Consider the following 16,541-nt stretch of genomic DNA (forward strand, 5'->3'; position numbering starts at 1 on the left):
ACATTAACAGTATTTTAGCTCGGTATATCCGATAAGTTGCTCGTTATAACAGTGAAAGAATTAAATGTATGGCGAAAATCATAAACCAATTGTCAACAAATGTTTCGTTATTACATCCGAGATCTCGCTATGTCAGAGATCGTAATAACCGAGTTTGACTATAATTATTTTCGTAAAAGTTATATACTCCGTGCCGCGCTAGGAACTCGCGTCTGAATCCCTTGCTGATTTTTTTTTTCATATATTGTTAATTTGCTTAAAAATATTTTTTATCTGAGTTACAAATAATATAAATGCCAAATAAAGTTATGGTAATGTATAGTGTGTCAAAATTATTACCTACCTTATTTTACAAGTATTGTGAAATTTATTATAAAATATGTCTATTTTAGTGATTAAGTTTGATTTGTTTTGTTATTTTGACGCACGTTGAATATTTATCTGTCTATCAAAAAATTCAAATAAATTTCATAAAACAAAAATTTGTTTTTATGGTAACATGTAACTTAAGCTTTACAAATTACACTCCGTTACCATTTCGTTCCATTCCGAAAATGTCCCCAAAAAAGTTGAACGTTAACTATTTTTCATTTGATTATTAAATAACGAAACTTATTTATTTTTCCAATAAAATTTAGTAAAAGTGATTATTGTCTTTAAAAAAATAGCAGAACGAACATTGATTGGTTTTTTCAAATACTAAAGGAAAAATGCTCTGCCATTATAGACATAGGGTAACGGAGGGGAACGAAATGTGCCCAAGAATTAAAATTCAATAATATTTTTTGACTATTTGTAGTTTTATTTTGAAGTGTATGGTTTTTTTAATCTAATAGAGCTCTTTTAAGTGATAAAAAGTGTTTCATTCATGTTTTAAAAGCTAAGTTTCGTAGTCACGGAACGGAAACTTATTATGCCCAATTTCATAATAAAAATGATATAAATATTGTATTAATCAATATTTTGCTGAAAAATTGCTATCACCAATTCAGCAATAGAACAAGGAATCTGCTAGCTATATAAAAATGGTTAATTTGAGTGAAAAAATAATATTACCCAAATTTCAAACATGTACAAACTTTGGCGAAAATGCCCATTAAATTTCGTCGACATGGTCACTGCGCACGCGTGATATAGTGATACACCATGGATGACACAACCATGGTCAGATTTTTCTACTGTACCTTCAACTTCCATGACATACCTAGGTCCCAAATCAGAACAAAGTCTACAAAATACAGAAACATACTTACTAATTTAAAGTTTAAACTGTCAGCATTGGCATGAATGACATGCACATATTATTACATAACTTCACCCGTAATTTCTACTATTTTAATTACCTACTTATTACTTATTAATCAAAATTAAAATCGTCAGCACTATGTACAATGTCGCGATAATTTCAAACGCATGTTTAAACGAATATGGAACATATTTAACAATCTTTACAATCGTTGATATAGTTAACTACTGTCGGATAACTAAGTAATATAATGCAAATGTACAGTAACTTTTAGATTATGTCGACAAGTTGACACAATCTTGACAGCTACGTATCAATTCACTTTCTCTTTTATTTGATCTTAATGCGATTTGAATCAATTTGATTTCTGATTGATAAATCACTTCGCGATCTGTATCATCCATAGACAAAAGATTTTCCACGTTCATTTGTCTGTGACTAATGTATTCGCCGCCATGATGAAACGAGTGATCGGAAATGTTTTGAAATTGTGACTGCAATAATTTGCTTAGTTCATTTCGTAACCCGAGATCTGTATACCTATTTGACGATTAATGGAATCTGAGATCGTTTTGCCTAGTTTGAACATCGTGGACGTTTCCTATTTGTAGGTATGTGAGGATAATATGACAATGTTATCCAAACTTTCCCAGGATATGTCAATACACAAAGTCACACGCAAGAGAGCTTATTGACCCGAATTTTAAAACGTGATTAGAAAACAATACCTTACAATATTGTTACGTGGTTTTTATTCAACGCTTCCACGTGAATTATCGTATTAGGTGTTATAAAAATACATAACGTTTTGTAATAACTGTTAAATCCTTCAATGTTATCTATGTGAATGAATCTTCTTTTTTTTTTAAATTTGGACATAGATGGTTTGCGAGTTAAGAGCAATACGTAATGCATATTTTTCGCACTGATTTATTTGTTGTCGCGAGTTGGCGAAGTATTTTCAATTCGCAGAAGACAGTAGTCATTATTTATCGCGAATAAGCCAAACGCTTGGAATAATCAACACCGGAATATTGTGGACATCGGAGATTATCAGTGATACCGAGCAAACATCGAGGGACAAGCTCCTTAAATCTGCAAAGTGGACGGCGACACGTCGAGTATCCTTTACATGTGTACAAGAGTCGGTATGTTGGTGCGACTGGTTTCGTCTTCGCTGCGGATGCATAAATGTCTCAGGTGTTTTACCCCACCTGTCTGTCGCGCTGGAAGATGCATCTCCAGTCGGGAATTCGAGATCCCGTACCGCGATAAATACGATGGGTTTTTATTTCCACTCTTGGTATTTCATGTTTTTTTTCGTATACCTTTTTGACAACTTCGCCCTCTTCTGTCCCTCTCGCTTTATCTCTCCTCTCATTTGAGTATTTATATCTCTCTGGGAGACTTAATTCTTAAACCTGCCGGTTGTCATGTCTCTCGCATTTCTCAGCTTACCCCGGCGTATCTCGCTTTGTTTTTACGTTGGATCTTTGAGCTGTCAAACAATTTATATTATATCAACCGAAAATTGTAACTAGCCACAGCATCACAAATCATTACATACTCTATAAGTAAACGTTAACACTTTTTTTAAAGCCGTATACGACACCCGCTAGTTCTATCACACCATATTATTACACGTAATTTAACGCTTTATTTGTCACGGTATTCATAACAATAAATAGGATCTAGATTCTAGAACTCTGTTACATACAACGAAATATACTATTCACACACATTCAATAATATTATGACGTATGCATTAATTTTTAGTCAGATTCACATTAAAAAGTATTATTTTATGTCGGTTCTCTAGTATTATTTACCTGATTTGTATTCAACGGTTCGAAACAGCTTTGAAATTAGCAATTATATTCCTTTTAAGTGTTAGGTACCTACCTACTTGAGTTAATTTCGCAACAGGACTGTATTTTAAACGATAAATTTGATTGTTCGTCACTTATAATTAAGTGCTTAATAAATGTGCGAGCTTTTTATCTTACTCTATTCGGAGCGGATATTTTCTCGGTCTGGTGGAAACGCTTACGCCTAAATTTCCAAACGCCCGCCTTCATTATGGCGTTTATTATTGCCCAACCGCACACAAAGTACCTATACAATGCACTTTTATTGCATTGTAGTATTTAAATTGCATTTCCACAGCTCAATGGCGTCTCTCGTTTAGATGCGCTCTCATGATATGAATGCATTTCGCGAATAATAAACTGTAAAAATGCACTTGATTGTGGTTCGGCTTTGCATTAATCATGAATTGGTTCACACGACTTGCAAATGGCACAATCCGTGCGCCTTTCATTTTAGACTTTTATTGGTGCCTTTTGTCTGTCAATGTTTTTATAAAAAACGAGCTTATGACTATTATTTACATATCCGTTCTTCTACAACTATGTATACATCATTAATTCGATAAACCGAGCAATCATTGCATCAATAAAAAAACAATTTAAATACACAACTAATCAAGATCTCATCGATCGAATACAGGCATTGATTGCCTAAGTAAACAAATCGTCCTTGGTCAATTCGAAACATTCTTTCCGTATTCACCATTAACTTAGTAAAATAAATATTTTGATATCTAGCATCTAATAAATAACTTTATAACTAGGAATACCTAAATATGTATACTATATTTTCCTTCCATCTTTCCATCAATACTTTTTAATACTTTCTATATACCTACTCGATACGATTCCTCTATTATATTATGTCAGTTTATTTTTCAAATTTAGAATTTGCATTTAAGTGTCTCGAAGACGTCTTCTCCCTGTCTCGCTTTTTCCTACACATTTACATATGTTTTCTCGTATGCGTTACAGACAGATATATTTGTCGTATTGAATGGTACCTTGTATTATTTCGTACTTCTATAAAGATGTATCGCAGTCGACGGGAATAAATTCGAAACATCGTATTAGTTTGATCATTCAATATTGAATCGTTATTGATTGTCAACAAATTGTCGTGTTGATTTAAAATTAACCTGGCATGCCTCCTATCTATGTGTAGGTACTAAATACTAGCTAAATGTAGACTTGAAAGCTTATACAAATGATTACGTCATTATTTTCTGTCTTCACACTTGCGATCTTGGGTGGGGTGTATTTCACAGAACTGCACTAAGAAAAAAATGCATTTTAATATTACAATATTTAAAATAAATTTTTATAAAATTTAATATCTATCGTTATTAAGATGAAAAAAATACTAAAAATAGAGACTACGGATAGGCTGCCTTTTCATTAGTTCAAACTCATTGGTAGTTATCTTTAACGGGACTTCATAACGCCCTAAGATTCTGGTTTCCAATGTTATTTCAATAAGTAGTTATCATTACATAAAAAAAACGATCGCAGATTTAATAGATAGCTTTGATTAACATATTGCCCTAAATAAGACACTTAGAACAAAGTGAAACATGTTGAATAGCATTTATACACATGTACACGTACTGTACACCTGCTGGTAGTGGTAGGCAAACGCCAGACTTCCGAATAAATCAATTTGAAGCATGTAATTACCTGCCACCGAGTTATAATATGTTTATATCGGTGCAATTCCGATTCATAGTCCAAACTAAACAACCACCTAATAATACTCCGGCCTGTTCGCCCTCCCCTCTCACCTGGTCGCCCGTCTACGTGTTTTTTTCGCTCACGGCCCGCGCATACTAGCCATTCATTGCCGTGGGAATTGGCCGCTGGCGAGGAATGCGTCCCCCATATTCGATTAACGTATTAATTCCAATTGAAATTTCGTATGGCCGAAAATTCCGCGAGCCGTTTTGAATAAAATGGCCGGGGTTTAACCCACGGAGCGCCGCAGAAATACGTGATGGCCAATGAAAGATGGACATATATAATTATTACGCTAAGAATTATTATATTATTATTTTCTTTGCTTACCTCAACATCGTATTCAGACCATGACTCAATATCAGCTTTGTTTTCACCGTATTATGCTTTCTTTTTCTAGACTGATTTTTCTGGTATCTTGATAACATAAAAGTGTGCTGCAGACAGGCTTTTTGTTTATAAATAACTAAAGATATTGAAGAAACCCTTCTCCTATATATAGATGGAGCTTGAACATACGTCTATATTTCAGTGGCGAAGGGTGGATGTAGGCGGTTAAGATTCGCCATAAATAGAGAACACTAAACTTTGTCAGTCAGAGGTATTTGTTTTCATTGAAATAAGCTGCAATTTTACAGATGGTATTGGTTAGTTTTTTAAGATTCAATTAAACCGAGCGAAAATCAAGCCATAATATAATAGATAATTGTCAAAAAATACTCGTCTATGTATAAAATATCTAAAATTATGCAATTAAACCATACATAACTTTGAATATTTTATAGGTAGAATAATATTTTTTATCTATTATAGTTTGGTTAGGCAGGGTTTAATTGATTTTTAAAAATAAGCCAATACCATCTGTAAATTTTGGTCTTAGTTCAATAAAAACAAATACGTATGACTAACAAAGATTAATGTGCACTATTTATAGCGGATCTTAACAGCTTACCTCCACCCTTCGCTACTGCTATATATAGGTACCTACTTATTTATATTTAGATACAAATCTTTCTGTCTTAACTCTTTTAATATAATTGTGTTATCAAGGTGGCGCAGAAGCAAGAAATCACATACGAAAAATAATAATTATGTAATGTTTGTTTTCTTTTATTCCAAATTCAAAAATTTTAAAGTACACCTTGATAGTAGGAAGTTGTTGCGGAGACGTTCCAATATAAACCAGCATAGATGCAATGTGCTACAATGTTCAATTAATTGATTTAAAATGTTTTTTTAGTAAAAGGTCGTCGTTTGAATGGCGCGGGCGCATGTCGCGGCGACCTCGGCAGCTAGGGTTGTTTCTCTCACGCCTTCCCATTCTCATTGTTTTCCGTTTCGCGAATTAGATTGATAAGCTATGTGACACGGCCGGCGATTCGGAGAAGCAAGCATCTAATACTGCCCGCGGGAACGGTTTACTTATGCTAAACGCGTCGCCATTTTGACATTAAAATGGAAAACGTCGTGTGAACACATCTTGTTCCCCGCCATCACAACTGTTGCTGGACGATTACTCGCAGATAACGAACTAACTATCCTCTACCTCCTCATAGATTCTGTTCTCTTGATACTTCTACCAATAACAATAAACACTTGCTAAGCTTAAATTTTAAACTATTACGCAATTTTGATATTTTCTGAAATGTATATTTGACAGCTGATAATAGTAAACATCATTGCCAGATTTGCTGCAATTCTCAAATAAAAAGTAACAACTAATTATAATTATCTGCTACTTCCTCATGAATTTTGCTTTCCTGATACTTCTGGTAATATTGATAAACGTTACTAATTTCTGAATGATAAAAACTGTATCAACAAACATTTATTTTATTTATTTAAAATTTCACAAATACTCGCATATAACAAACTAACTATCCTCTACCTCCTCATAGATTCTGCTCTCTTGATACTTCTACCAATAACAAAAACATTTGCTAAGCTTAAAATTTAAATTATTACGCAATTTTGATCATTTTTGAAATATCCACAGAAAGCTGATCATATAAACATTAGCATTGCCAGATTTGCTTATTGAAAGCATGCAATTTGCAAATAACGTACGTAACAACTAATAATTATATCTACTACCTCCTCATAAATTTTGCTTTCCTGATAAGTACTTCTGGTAATGTTGATAAACGTTACTAATTTCTAAACGATAAAAACTTTATCAACAAACATTTATTTATTTAAAATTTCACAAATAACAAAACACGAATGACATCTGAAAGGCAGATTCAAACTTCATGGCAGTTACTAGTACTATTGCTTAATTTTCTCATTATCTGGCATGAAGTTCGCGTTCTAAATATCCGCACGACTTCATTTCTCCCGCGATGACTAATTTTCCAGCGGATTTTCCGATGCTTCGATTCGTCAATTAATATAACTTGATTGTTGGTATATAGTGTATACCTGTATATATACAGTCAGCCTCTTCACTGAAGATAATTTTGAGTCACTTGTTGGCTGCAATCGTGAATGAATCATTTTCGAACGGGTCATTCCTGCGGTATCTTGCATCACGTTTACGTCGTCCGTCCACTCTTGCACCACCTGTCCGAAAAGCTAACAAGGCACGTTGATCAAACAAATTATTTAAAATAAACGAAGACCCACTCGAGGAAAAACAACAACACATTAAATCTAACTCTTGAATCTGAAGTGCAGGGCTGCGCGTTCTATCAGACACTCTGCCGATCTATTCAAACCTCACCTTATTGGTGCTTCCATTCCCGCATATTATGTGAAATTCCATAGATTCATAATAATATGTAGATATTTATTTCGAATTCCACGTAAATTTTATGAATCTTGAATAATTTTAAGGCTAGGGAATAGATGCATCTGATACGAGTGCGTCACGATTTCATTCGGCGATAAATCAAAAACTACTCGACCAATATTAATGAAACTTGCACAGCTTATAAAATACACATTATCTCGTTTATTGTCACATAGCAACGGTGGAATGGTGAGGGGGGATATATGGACGCGTGCCTACATCCAATCGTTATCTATTTGATTCATGTACAAATTATTTTGATTTTAAAATGTGAAAAATTGTAGCTGAATAAAATTGGCAGCGTGTCACCAGACACATTTTTTTTAAATATTGATTGAACACGTTTTTTCCTGATATTGAGGACAGCTAGTTTTTATGAGCAGTAAAATTCTTTAAATGCCGTATTGCAGAATAAAATCACTGTTGAATGCTTCGGTCATTTTGGCATCCCTGTTGATAGCATCTATATGAGAATGATGTCTCTCGGCGGTTTAAGTGAGGCGAAGTGTAAATATTGAATGTATATCTCAAGTGTTGTTGGTTCTTGTTTGCATACATAAAGTCCAGCGATGTGGCCCGCTCGCTTACTCTGCCTGTAACGCGGACAGCATTCTACCAACGTGAGATGAGGAATTTCTTAAAACGATAGTCTGCACAACCCTATATTTTATATTGATTCCAAAACAATATCCATCGAATAAATTTCTTTACTAATGTGAACGTCCTCTCTGTTAAGGAGTGATTTGATAGAACTCAAATTTTTGTATTGCCCTATTACTTATTAAACCAGTCGATTTTTGCTAATATTATTACATGCCAATGTCATTTTGTCTTCTTTGGCAAATGATCACGTTGATACTTCGGGTCGGTTAGTCGATAAAGGATTCCACGAAAATTTAATACGTGTAAATATTTCATTCATCGTAATATGGGCAATATACTGTATATGTATATGAACTGCACTCACAGCTCACCGTTAGTTAACTCGTAATGAAGCTATTCATTGATCTGACATTTACCTACTAGAACTCCATTATAAAAGACATGCTAACTAGCTAACTCTTCAATGACTACATCCTTTTCACCGTCGTAACCATTATGGATTTTATCAATAACGATTAGTGTCATGCTCAAATTACATTGGCAGATTGCGTCTGGCCCGATCGTCTGCCACGATTGCCAAAATCTATTATCTATGTTGTTCCGGGATCGTGAACGATCGTGAGCAAATTGGAACCAATCCTATTTCTGTCTGCCACGATTCACAAAGATTCTCGAGAACGTACGAAAATATCCGAAGCTACCGCCCGCTTGCGAGGTTAGGTTTGACAGCTAAGTTTTGACGTAAAATTGCGAGGGAAAACTGTTCAGTGTAGCCACCAATCTAACGAAGAAATAGTTTTCGGTCAACCTATATTTTTTAATAATGTTTATTTTAAACCAATCAAAAGCAAGGAAGGACCAACGCGATCGAATCGTTGCGTGTAATTTATAGTGTAAAGACGTTGGTCACGACGGTCGGCGTGGATCGTTGGATCTGGTTGGAGCTGCGCGTCTGCCAATGTAATTAAGCCTTCTTCAGTTGTACACAACCGATAAAATACACATGATTAGTCAAGAAAACAGCGATCCAATTGAAATAGCAATATTTGCAGGAAACGATAATTTATCTACTTAAAATTGTATTATTATGTTTGGCCGATGTCGATATTACATGCGTCAGTAGACCTGACGATGCATCCGAACCAACCGAATCCTCACAATCGATCATCGCAATCCGATTGCAAGAACGAGTACGTAACTCTCTCTGTGTGAGTGCCTCGCGCCGCCGACACTTCTTAACCCCACTGACCTACTATATCTTCTGTGCTCCCACTAAAACATTCGCTAATATCTCGTCTCTCTTCCGCAGGGTACATTTTCTCTCATCGTGGAGGCCTGGCACGACTCGAACGAAACCTCACGATCCGGTGGTAAGTTATTTTTTTATTATCATTTTTTTTTTAATTTATTATTATTTAAGGTTATGCATTTATTGAGCTCTTTTCTGCTCTCCGGATACTTCTTCACAAAAAGGTTTCTTACAAAACCCCGCCTTCAATTAAAATACTGTTTCGGTTGTCCCATTAACTTACAACAAATTATAGTGCACCGAGTTTTACTGTCCGTTTTATTTCGGGTTAATAAATTTGATAGCCTGTGAGTTACTATTACAAAATAATGATTAAGGACCGATCAAATAGGATTTTATTAGTTAGTCATATGACGTATTCTATCATAAGAGAATAAATTATGTGTTCCTAATCGGTAGTCGATTTTCCCACGTTCATATAGTACCTATATCAACTTCTATTTCCAGAAATTGTTGTATTACTATTCAAATCCGTTGCTCTATGAAAGTAACTTGAATGTGATTTTAACCACACAGTTTACTTTTCAAGAGTACTAGCTTAAATTAGGTTGGGTAACGATATGACAAACTCGAGCGTGTTGTTTTGTGAATCCCCGTATGCTTTAAGTATTGTATCGTTGAATGTGTATTAATATGTAGGTATGTAGACGTGGTCAATTGATTAGTTGTAAAATAGTCAATGTCGGAAGAGTGACAGAGTAGTAAGTAGTAGTTCCTTGAATGAATTCCGCTTCCTCTTGGGCGGCAAATTGCGTCACAAGCGAGCAGAAATGTTGAATGAAATTCGTTTTGTTATTCGCCACTCGTCCCTCGCGTCCTTATGAGGATGCCACGCCATTGTCCTCGGTCCTTGCTGCGGTCGCACGGTCGTGGACGATCCGCCATATTCCGTATTCAGAGTTCGTCCTCAGCGCAGAATATTACACTATTATCGCGATGCATGCAAGCCACTGCATCTTGCTCATTGCACCGCGTAGCACCGTCTCCCTCTTTGCAATTGATTCCCTTGCAGGAAAGAACGACTCGCTGTTATGTGCGCCTGATACCTGAATCACTTTTCTATATACTGTATTTAAATGTTATTGTTTTATGGTATTATTAGCCTACAATCTTTCCTTAATTCATTATGCCTATACGGTACTTTTTACAATGACATATTATAATCATGCATAGATTGATACATAGGTGGTATACATTGTCACTCATATTATGTATTGTTATCCTCTATCTATGTCTATAACTATAACTTATGGTTTGTATACTAACTAACAAGGAATCTATTAGCTACTTAGTAGTAATGTTCAAGTTACCTTTTGTGTTTGGTAATAATTTCCGTGGCATATGTAACATTCCTTTTATAACGAAACTCGATCAACTTTCAGGTTACGTGGTAGTGTAACTCATACAATACCTACATTAGTTTCTTATTTATATTATAGTGTCTGGCTATACACGTTGTAGAATATTACAGAATATGAAATATGACAATCGGCCCAAACTTGTTCGCAGATCGAGAAGTGGAACGGTGGCGATACAGGGTTGTCTCCGCGATTGTGTCTCATTAAATGTGTGGTGATGATGTTATGTGATCCTGAAATTATTCGGTCAATCAAACGTACACAAAATAATCTTCAGTTGATAAAAGTGTTGCTTTATAACGGCAGATAATTATTACCTTTCCTATGTTATGATGACTGACATGCTCTACTTATTATCGTACTCGCTAGACTGGTGTGTAATTTTCATTACGGTATTACGTAATAGATTCATCATTCATAATAATAAAGATGTGTGCTTAATACCTATTTGTATAATATCTTACCCTGGCAGAATGAAATAATATTTTGTACGTGTATTCCGCGTTTTGGAGCAATAGTTACTCCGTTTACTGGTGCGTGGCGGATACGAGCACGTATATTTCTCCCAAGCATCAAACTCATTTCTCTCCACTGCGGTTTCTGAGATCCGGATAATTTTTTTTTTTATTTCTGTCGATTTCGTGTAATTTTTTCTCGTAAAATTTCGAGTTTCCGTTACTGCCACCGCACCCGAAGCAGCGGCCATGGTGGCCTCCTTAGACGCCGAACGTCTTGTCTCAACCCGAAACACACATCCGAAGATTGACCGCCGTGTAGCAATTATCGCATTAAACTAACCGAATCCGACCGGCGTTTAGTTTCGCGCGGACTTGCGATTTTTTTGCGGCAGCTTTTCCGACACAATTTTATGCGTCCCTGATCGCGAAGCCGCCGAAAGAAATGGTTTCAAAATAAGAATCCGCTCCACAATTCGGTTTAACTATAAACGAAAACTATTATCGCCATTGACCACATGGCATTGTGTATTTTTATATTTGACGGTCGACATCTTTTCACTTAATTTTTAAATTAATCGACACACAAGTTCGTGCCGTACCTGCCTCAATATTATATTCCACCGGACCTCTTATCATCGAACTACAAACTAATGAAGTTTTTCACACGTTAGCACAAAATAACTAAGCTACGAATGTAATTAAAATTGAAACACTCGACGTTATTGTAAACTTCGATAGAAAAAAATGCTGTCAATTACGGTTAAGTACATATAAATTGTACGTAAAACATTTCACCGTGACACAGTTCGCCGTGAGCTTTCTGATCGGAAAGAGATGACCGTATAGGTACTATTAGCACGGTCTCCAATTTTATTAGATTCAATATGAACATTAAGTCTATTTTCATAGCTGATTTTGGCAAAATTCATGGATTCATTAATGAAAACCTAACCTAACATTACAAATAATCCAGTATATCGGCATTTTTCAAAATTTGTTTGCTGATGGCTTTCTGTAAGTGTAAAGTGTAAACCGACAGGAACCGTGTTTTATTAAGACATGAATTTTATGTCAATACTATACGACTCGAAAGAGGTTGGACGGTCTTTAATATACGGCCATATATTTCCAATACATACAACATTTCACGGTGCAGTGTGATACGGCGAACTGCATACGTACAAGTTTCCGGACACGGTCATTTACACATAATTAATAATTTTATCTTACGATTCATTTTAATGCAGTTATCTCCAACATTACAATTTTATACATCCACCATTGATCGGATTGGTACTCTCAATCTCCTCTATCGTAACATAATAGAAATAAAAGTGAATAGATGAAATAAAATCCCACATGTCTTGAAACGGATACGATCAAGTAAAAAAAAAATACGTGGTCCACGATTTCAAGATTTCTTCTGTCATAAAATCTAGCGATTTCCCATCAATTAGTGCGGTTAAAATTAGCGTAGTGAATAATAATTAGTGCTCTTGGCTTGTTCGATACATGCCAACCTGTCGTGATGTGAGCAGTCAAAGCACTTCCTGCGGATGCCTAAGTTCCTCGCCGGTGTTTACCGTTCTGTGACGTAACGCGCCACGTGGGATGTGATGATGTTTCACGTGTGCAGGCCATGCGCGCGGCATCTGTCGGCGGGTCTTCCCGCATCCCTCTTCCGGATGCATCCCTCCCCTTGCGCCCACTGGCGTATCTCCCCGCAACTAGCTATTGGCTCACTTACAGCGCCTATTACCTACTTTTCGTCAGCAGTATTAGAAGATCATATTATAAATAATTAATAATAATTGAACACACGTGGTTTCCTCTTGTCATAGTCACTCATTTGTTTAATTATTATAGACTGATTTAATTAAATAAAACAGTCAAATATTAAATTTATCTTTACAATTTGTTTCGTAGTATTTCTCTAACATTACAATTTGTTTATTTTATGGACAGTATAAACTATGGTGAATTATGAATTAGAGTGTCTACACAAAATAGACAGAAAACAAAGAAACTAGTCAGAGAAGTCAACACTATTTAAACGGAATACGTGGTTATATGTAGAGAAAAAGTACATGGAAGTACACCAAATGAGCTAAGTAGATCATATTTTTAAAATATTTATTTATTTATTTAGAAAAAGAGTAGGTACATATTACGGCATTACAGCGATCGAAAAATGACTTAATTACTTATTACAATATATATTTTTTAAATTAATGTTATGTGACGTTTCATATACCTACTTAATATTATATAAAACAACGTCCACCTAAACTCGTCCTCATGCAAGTGGAATAATATTCATATCAATATCCGAAGCGGACTTAGTTGAACTCAGTTATTGCTCTTCCAATTGACATTGATAATGCCAGGTTACTTCTGCTCTTCGGAGAAAAATAACTACTGATGCTAGCGAATTCTAAGATTTTACAGAATTCAGAATTTACACAATATGCCAATGCGTGTCATAGGTATAATGTATAAGTCAGCAACATAATATTATTATATACTTACCTATATATCTGCATAATATAATTTAGTGTCTTAGCGTCTGCCTATTTACAATGTTAGCTCACCATCGAGGAGGACAATATTTTAGTGTCGCTTTAAAATTTATTCTTTGTTTGGCGTTTACATTCCAAGTTCACTGTATGGAAATGATTAATCATTTATCACAGTCAAAAGAAACTTATATAATATAAAGATCCGAAGCAAGATTTCATGCATCTGCCGACGTTAGCGACCCAATACCGTACATTATAATAACATCGACAAACATTTCATTTGCCCGACTAGAAAGACTCGTGTTCTTCAATAACACTAGGTAAGTACCTAAGCAAGCAAAGGTAACTCCCTTTCCTAGCTAGATAGGAGTCTTTGGTTGCATCGTTTATCTTTCAAGCAATATTCAATCTTGTGCAAAGGTCCTGTGTAGGTTATTTTGTTGTGTTTGGTCTAGCGAAAAGCCAGGTGTGAGATGTTTTGCCATGCCGTATGCTTTTGCGCAAGATCCACGGCCCAACAAAGGAATTCCAGCCCGAGACTTCTGCCATTATGACAATTGTAAATTTTCTATTGTGCCGATAACGTTTTCTTTCGCGATTGTTTACGCTTGTACTGTAGTTTTTTTGTGTGTTTGTTCGTCTGACGCCTGCCAGGCACATCGCGAATTGCGAGCCATCTCTTCTCCCTGCGCTCAAATGCATTGTGCCGTAGATGCATCTTAAATGTTTGCAAAAAATGCGTCTTGAATACAACCGAAGACAGCTGCACTGGTGCGCCGAAGTCATTAAACTTCAAAAGACTCTAATCACGAACGGTAACTTCTTATCTTGAGTACCTAGATATTATACAATATATTACGTACTCTTCAGAAACCGTCTTCTTTTCTGTCACACTTTTTCAATTCACCCTTAAAAATTGAAATGAAAACAGCCAGTGCTTTCTGACGCGTTGTAAAAAAAAGTTTTGTCAACAATTTACCGTGTAAAAAAATTAATTAATACCTATTAAAGATGAATTGGTAGATTATACAAGTTGGTTATGGGGAGCCAGGCGGGAACCGCGCTAATTGTCATAGCCGATTTTGGGCAAAATTCATCAAATTTAAGAATGAAATATTACATAACCTAACCTAACTTAACCCAACCTTACAAATAATCAAGTATATCTGCCATTTTCAAAATATATTTGCCGCTGGCTTCCCCATAACCGACTTGTAAGTTAGTCATTGCATAAATTGAATCTTATTTATTTTATTGTTAAGAAAATTCTACTTTTTATTAAGAAAGTATATAGGTATACTTTTAATCTATTGAATTCTAGATTTAACGCCCATACGCCAGATACATATGTTTTTTGCAAGCTAGATACACATTAAAATGTCAGATCTACCAAGAAGCTTGCAACGCTTCTACCTACATTGTCTGTTTTATAGTTTTATAATTCGATGAGAAGAACTCGAGAACAAAAGCAGGCACTGTTTGAAGGTTAAGCTATAATCGTTTTATTTAATCTGCATACAAGTATTTACAAATACAAAAAAGCTCTTTCATATTGCTCCAGCAAATCGATACACAGCGTTTCGTACTGCTCTTGAGATATAACAATTCTTACCGCAGACTTGGATAATGATCGGCGAAAAATATTGCGGTCTGACGGGATATGCTCATTATTATTATGAGCCCCTGATCGTTCGTTGTACGGGGGCAATAACTCAAAAAAAGGTGCTTTGTCTAAAGTATCGAACTGGCTTCAGAAGCATTTGCCCCTCCCAAAACTCCCGACGCAACCCGGCCTTTCTTAATTACTCATACCTTTAATGTATTTACTACTTATCTTTGGATGTGAGCATCCTCGGAATCAGATTTTGTTATAATTGGTTTTAGGAATAATGAATTATCGTTTTGTGTTCAAACCCATAATCATTTAAACATATATCACTCGTCGCTTATTCTTTTGTACAGAATTCATTAAATTCAAACGACGGGGGACGGACATCGAATAATTCATATAAATACTTAGAATATCTTGGAACGAGTAAGCGATTTAAAATATCGTCTTTAAGTTCTAATATTATTAAGTATACTTGATTAAAAGAATAATATGCTTTATTATCGTGAGATTTAGTTTGTTCATAATAATTAATTACCTGACGATCTTCTATTACCTCCATATATGTATGCACTATGTGAAAGCTAAAATCATGATCGACGAATATTGTGCGGAAAAAATTGATCGTATCGTGTTAAGCTTTTTTAACCGTAACGTGTATTTTTTTCTTGCATAATGATTTTATATAATCATATACATTTCTAAATGCTAATTCCGGCAATTTCATCTGCCGGATTAGCATCAAATTATCTAGAAGCATGTATATAGTGGGTTAATGAACTTGTGTCCGTGTCTAAGATAGTATCCCTCGAGGTGGTTGGGTTTTCGCATCCCCAATAACGCACGGGTCGTGAATGAAGACGGCCTCGTCTACTGAGGAGGCGTCCTAAACGCCTTGGGCCTCTGTGGCATAACGATCGGGATCCAGCCCGCGAAGATTCGGTAGGCACAAACGGTACCGTTGCGTGTGGGGCCAGATTTGGTTCCGTGGCGGGCCAGACCATGGCCCAAGGCGCCAAACTCGAATTATCGAGATGGGCAGGGCTCAA

The 16,541-nt window shown here is 35.5% G+C and overlaps 1 protein-coding gene across 1 annotated transcript in view; it reads left to right on the forward strand.

Annotated features, from left to right (window-relative positions):
- LOC147065618 (uncharacterized) overlaps positions 1-16,541 on the forward strand; it is a 68,352-nt gene that overhangs the window by 30,784 nt on the left and 21,027 nt on the right. The window contains exon 3 of the mRNA XM_085956534.1: positions 9,549-9,609. Within this exon, the coding sequence (XP_085812660.1) occupies positions 9,549-9,609 (61 nt within the window). The remainder of the gene's footprint in view (positions 1-9,548; positions 9,610-16,541) is intronic.

Source organism: Rhyacophila brunnea, unplaced genomic scaffold (genome assembly GCF_057557595.1).
Source record: "Rhyacophila brunnea isolate RB1 unplaced genomic scaffold, BYU_Rbru_1.0 scaffold_6, whole genome shotgun sequence".
Lineage (NCBI taxonomy): Eukaryota > Metazoa > Arthropoda > Insecta > Trichoptera > Rhyacophilidae > Rhyacophila > Rhyacophila brunnea.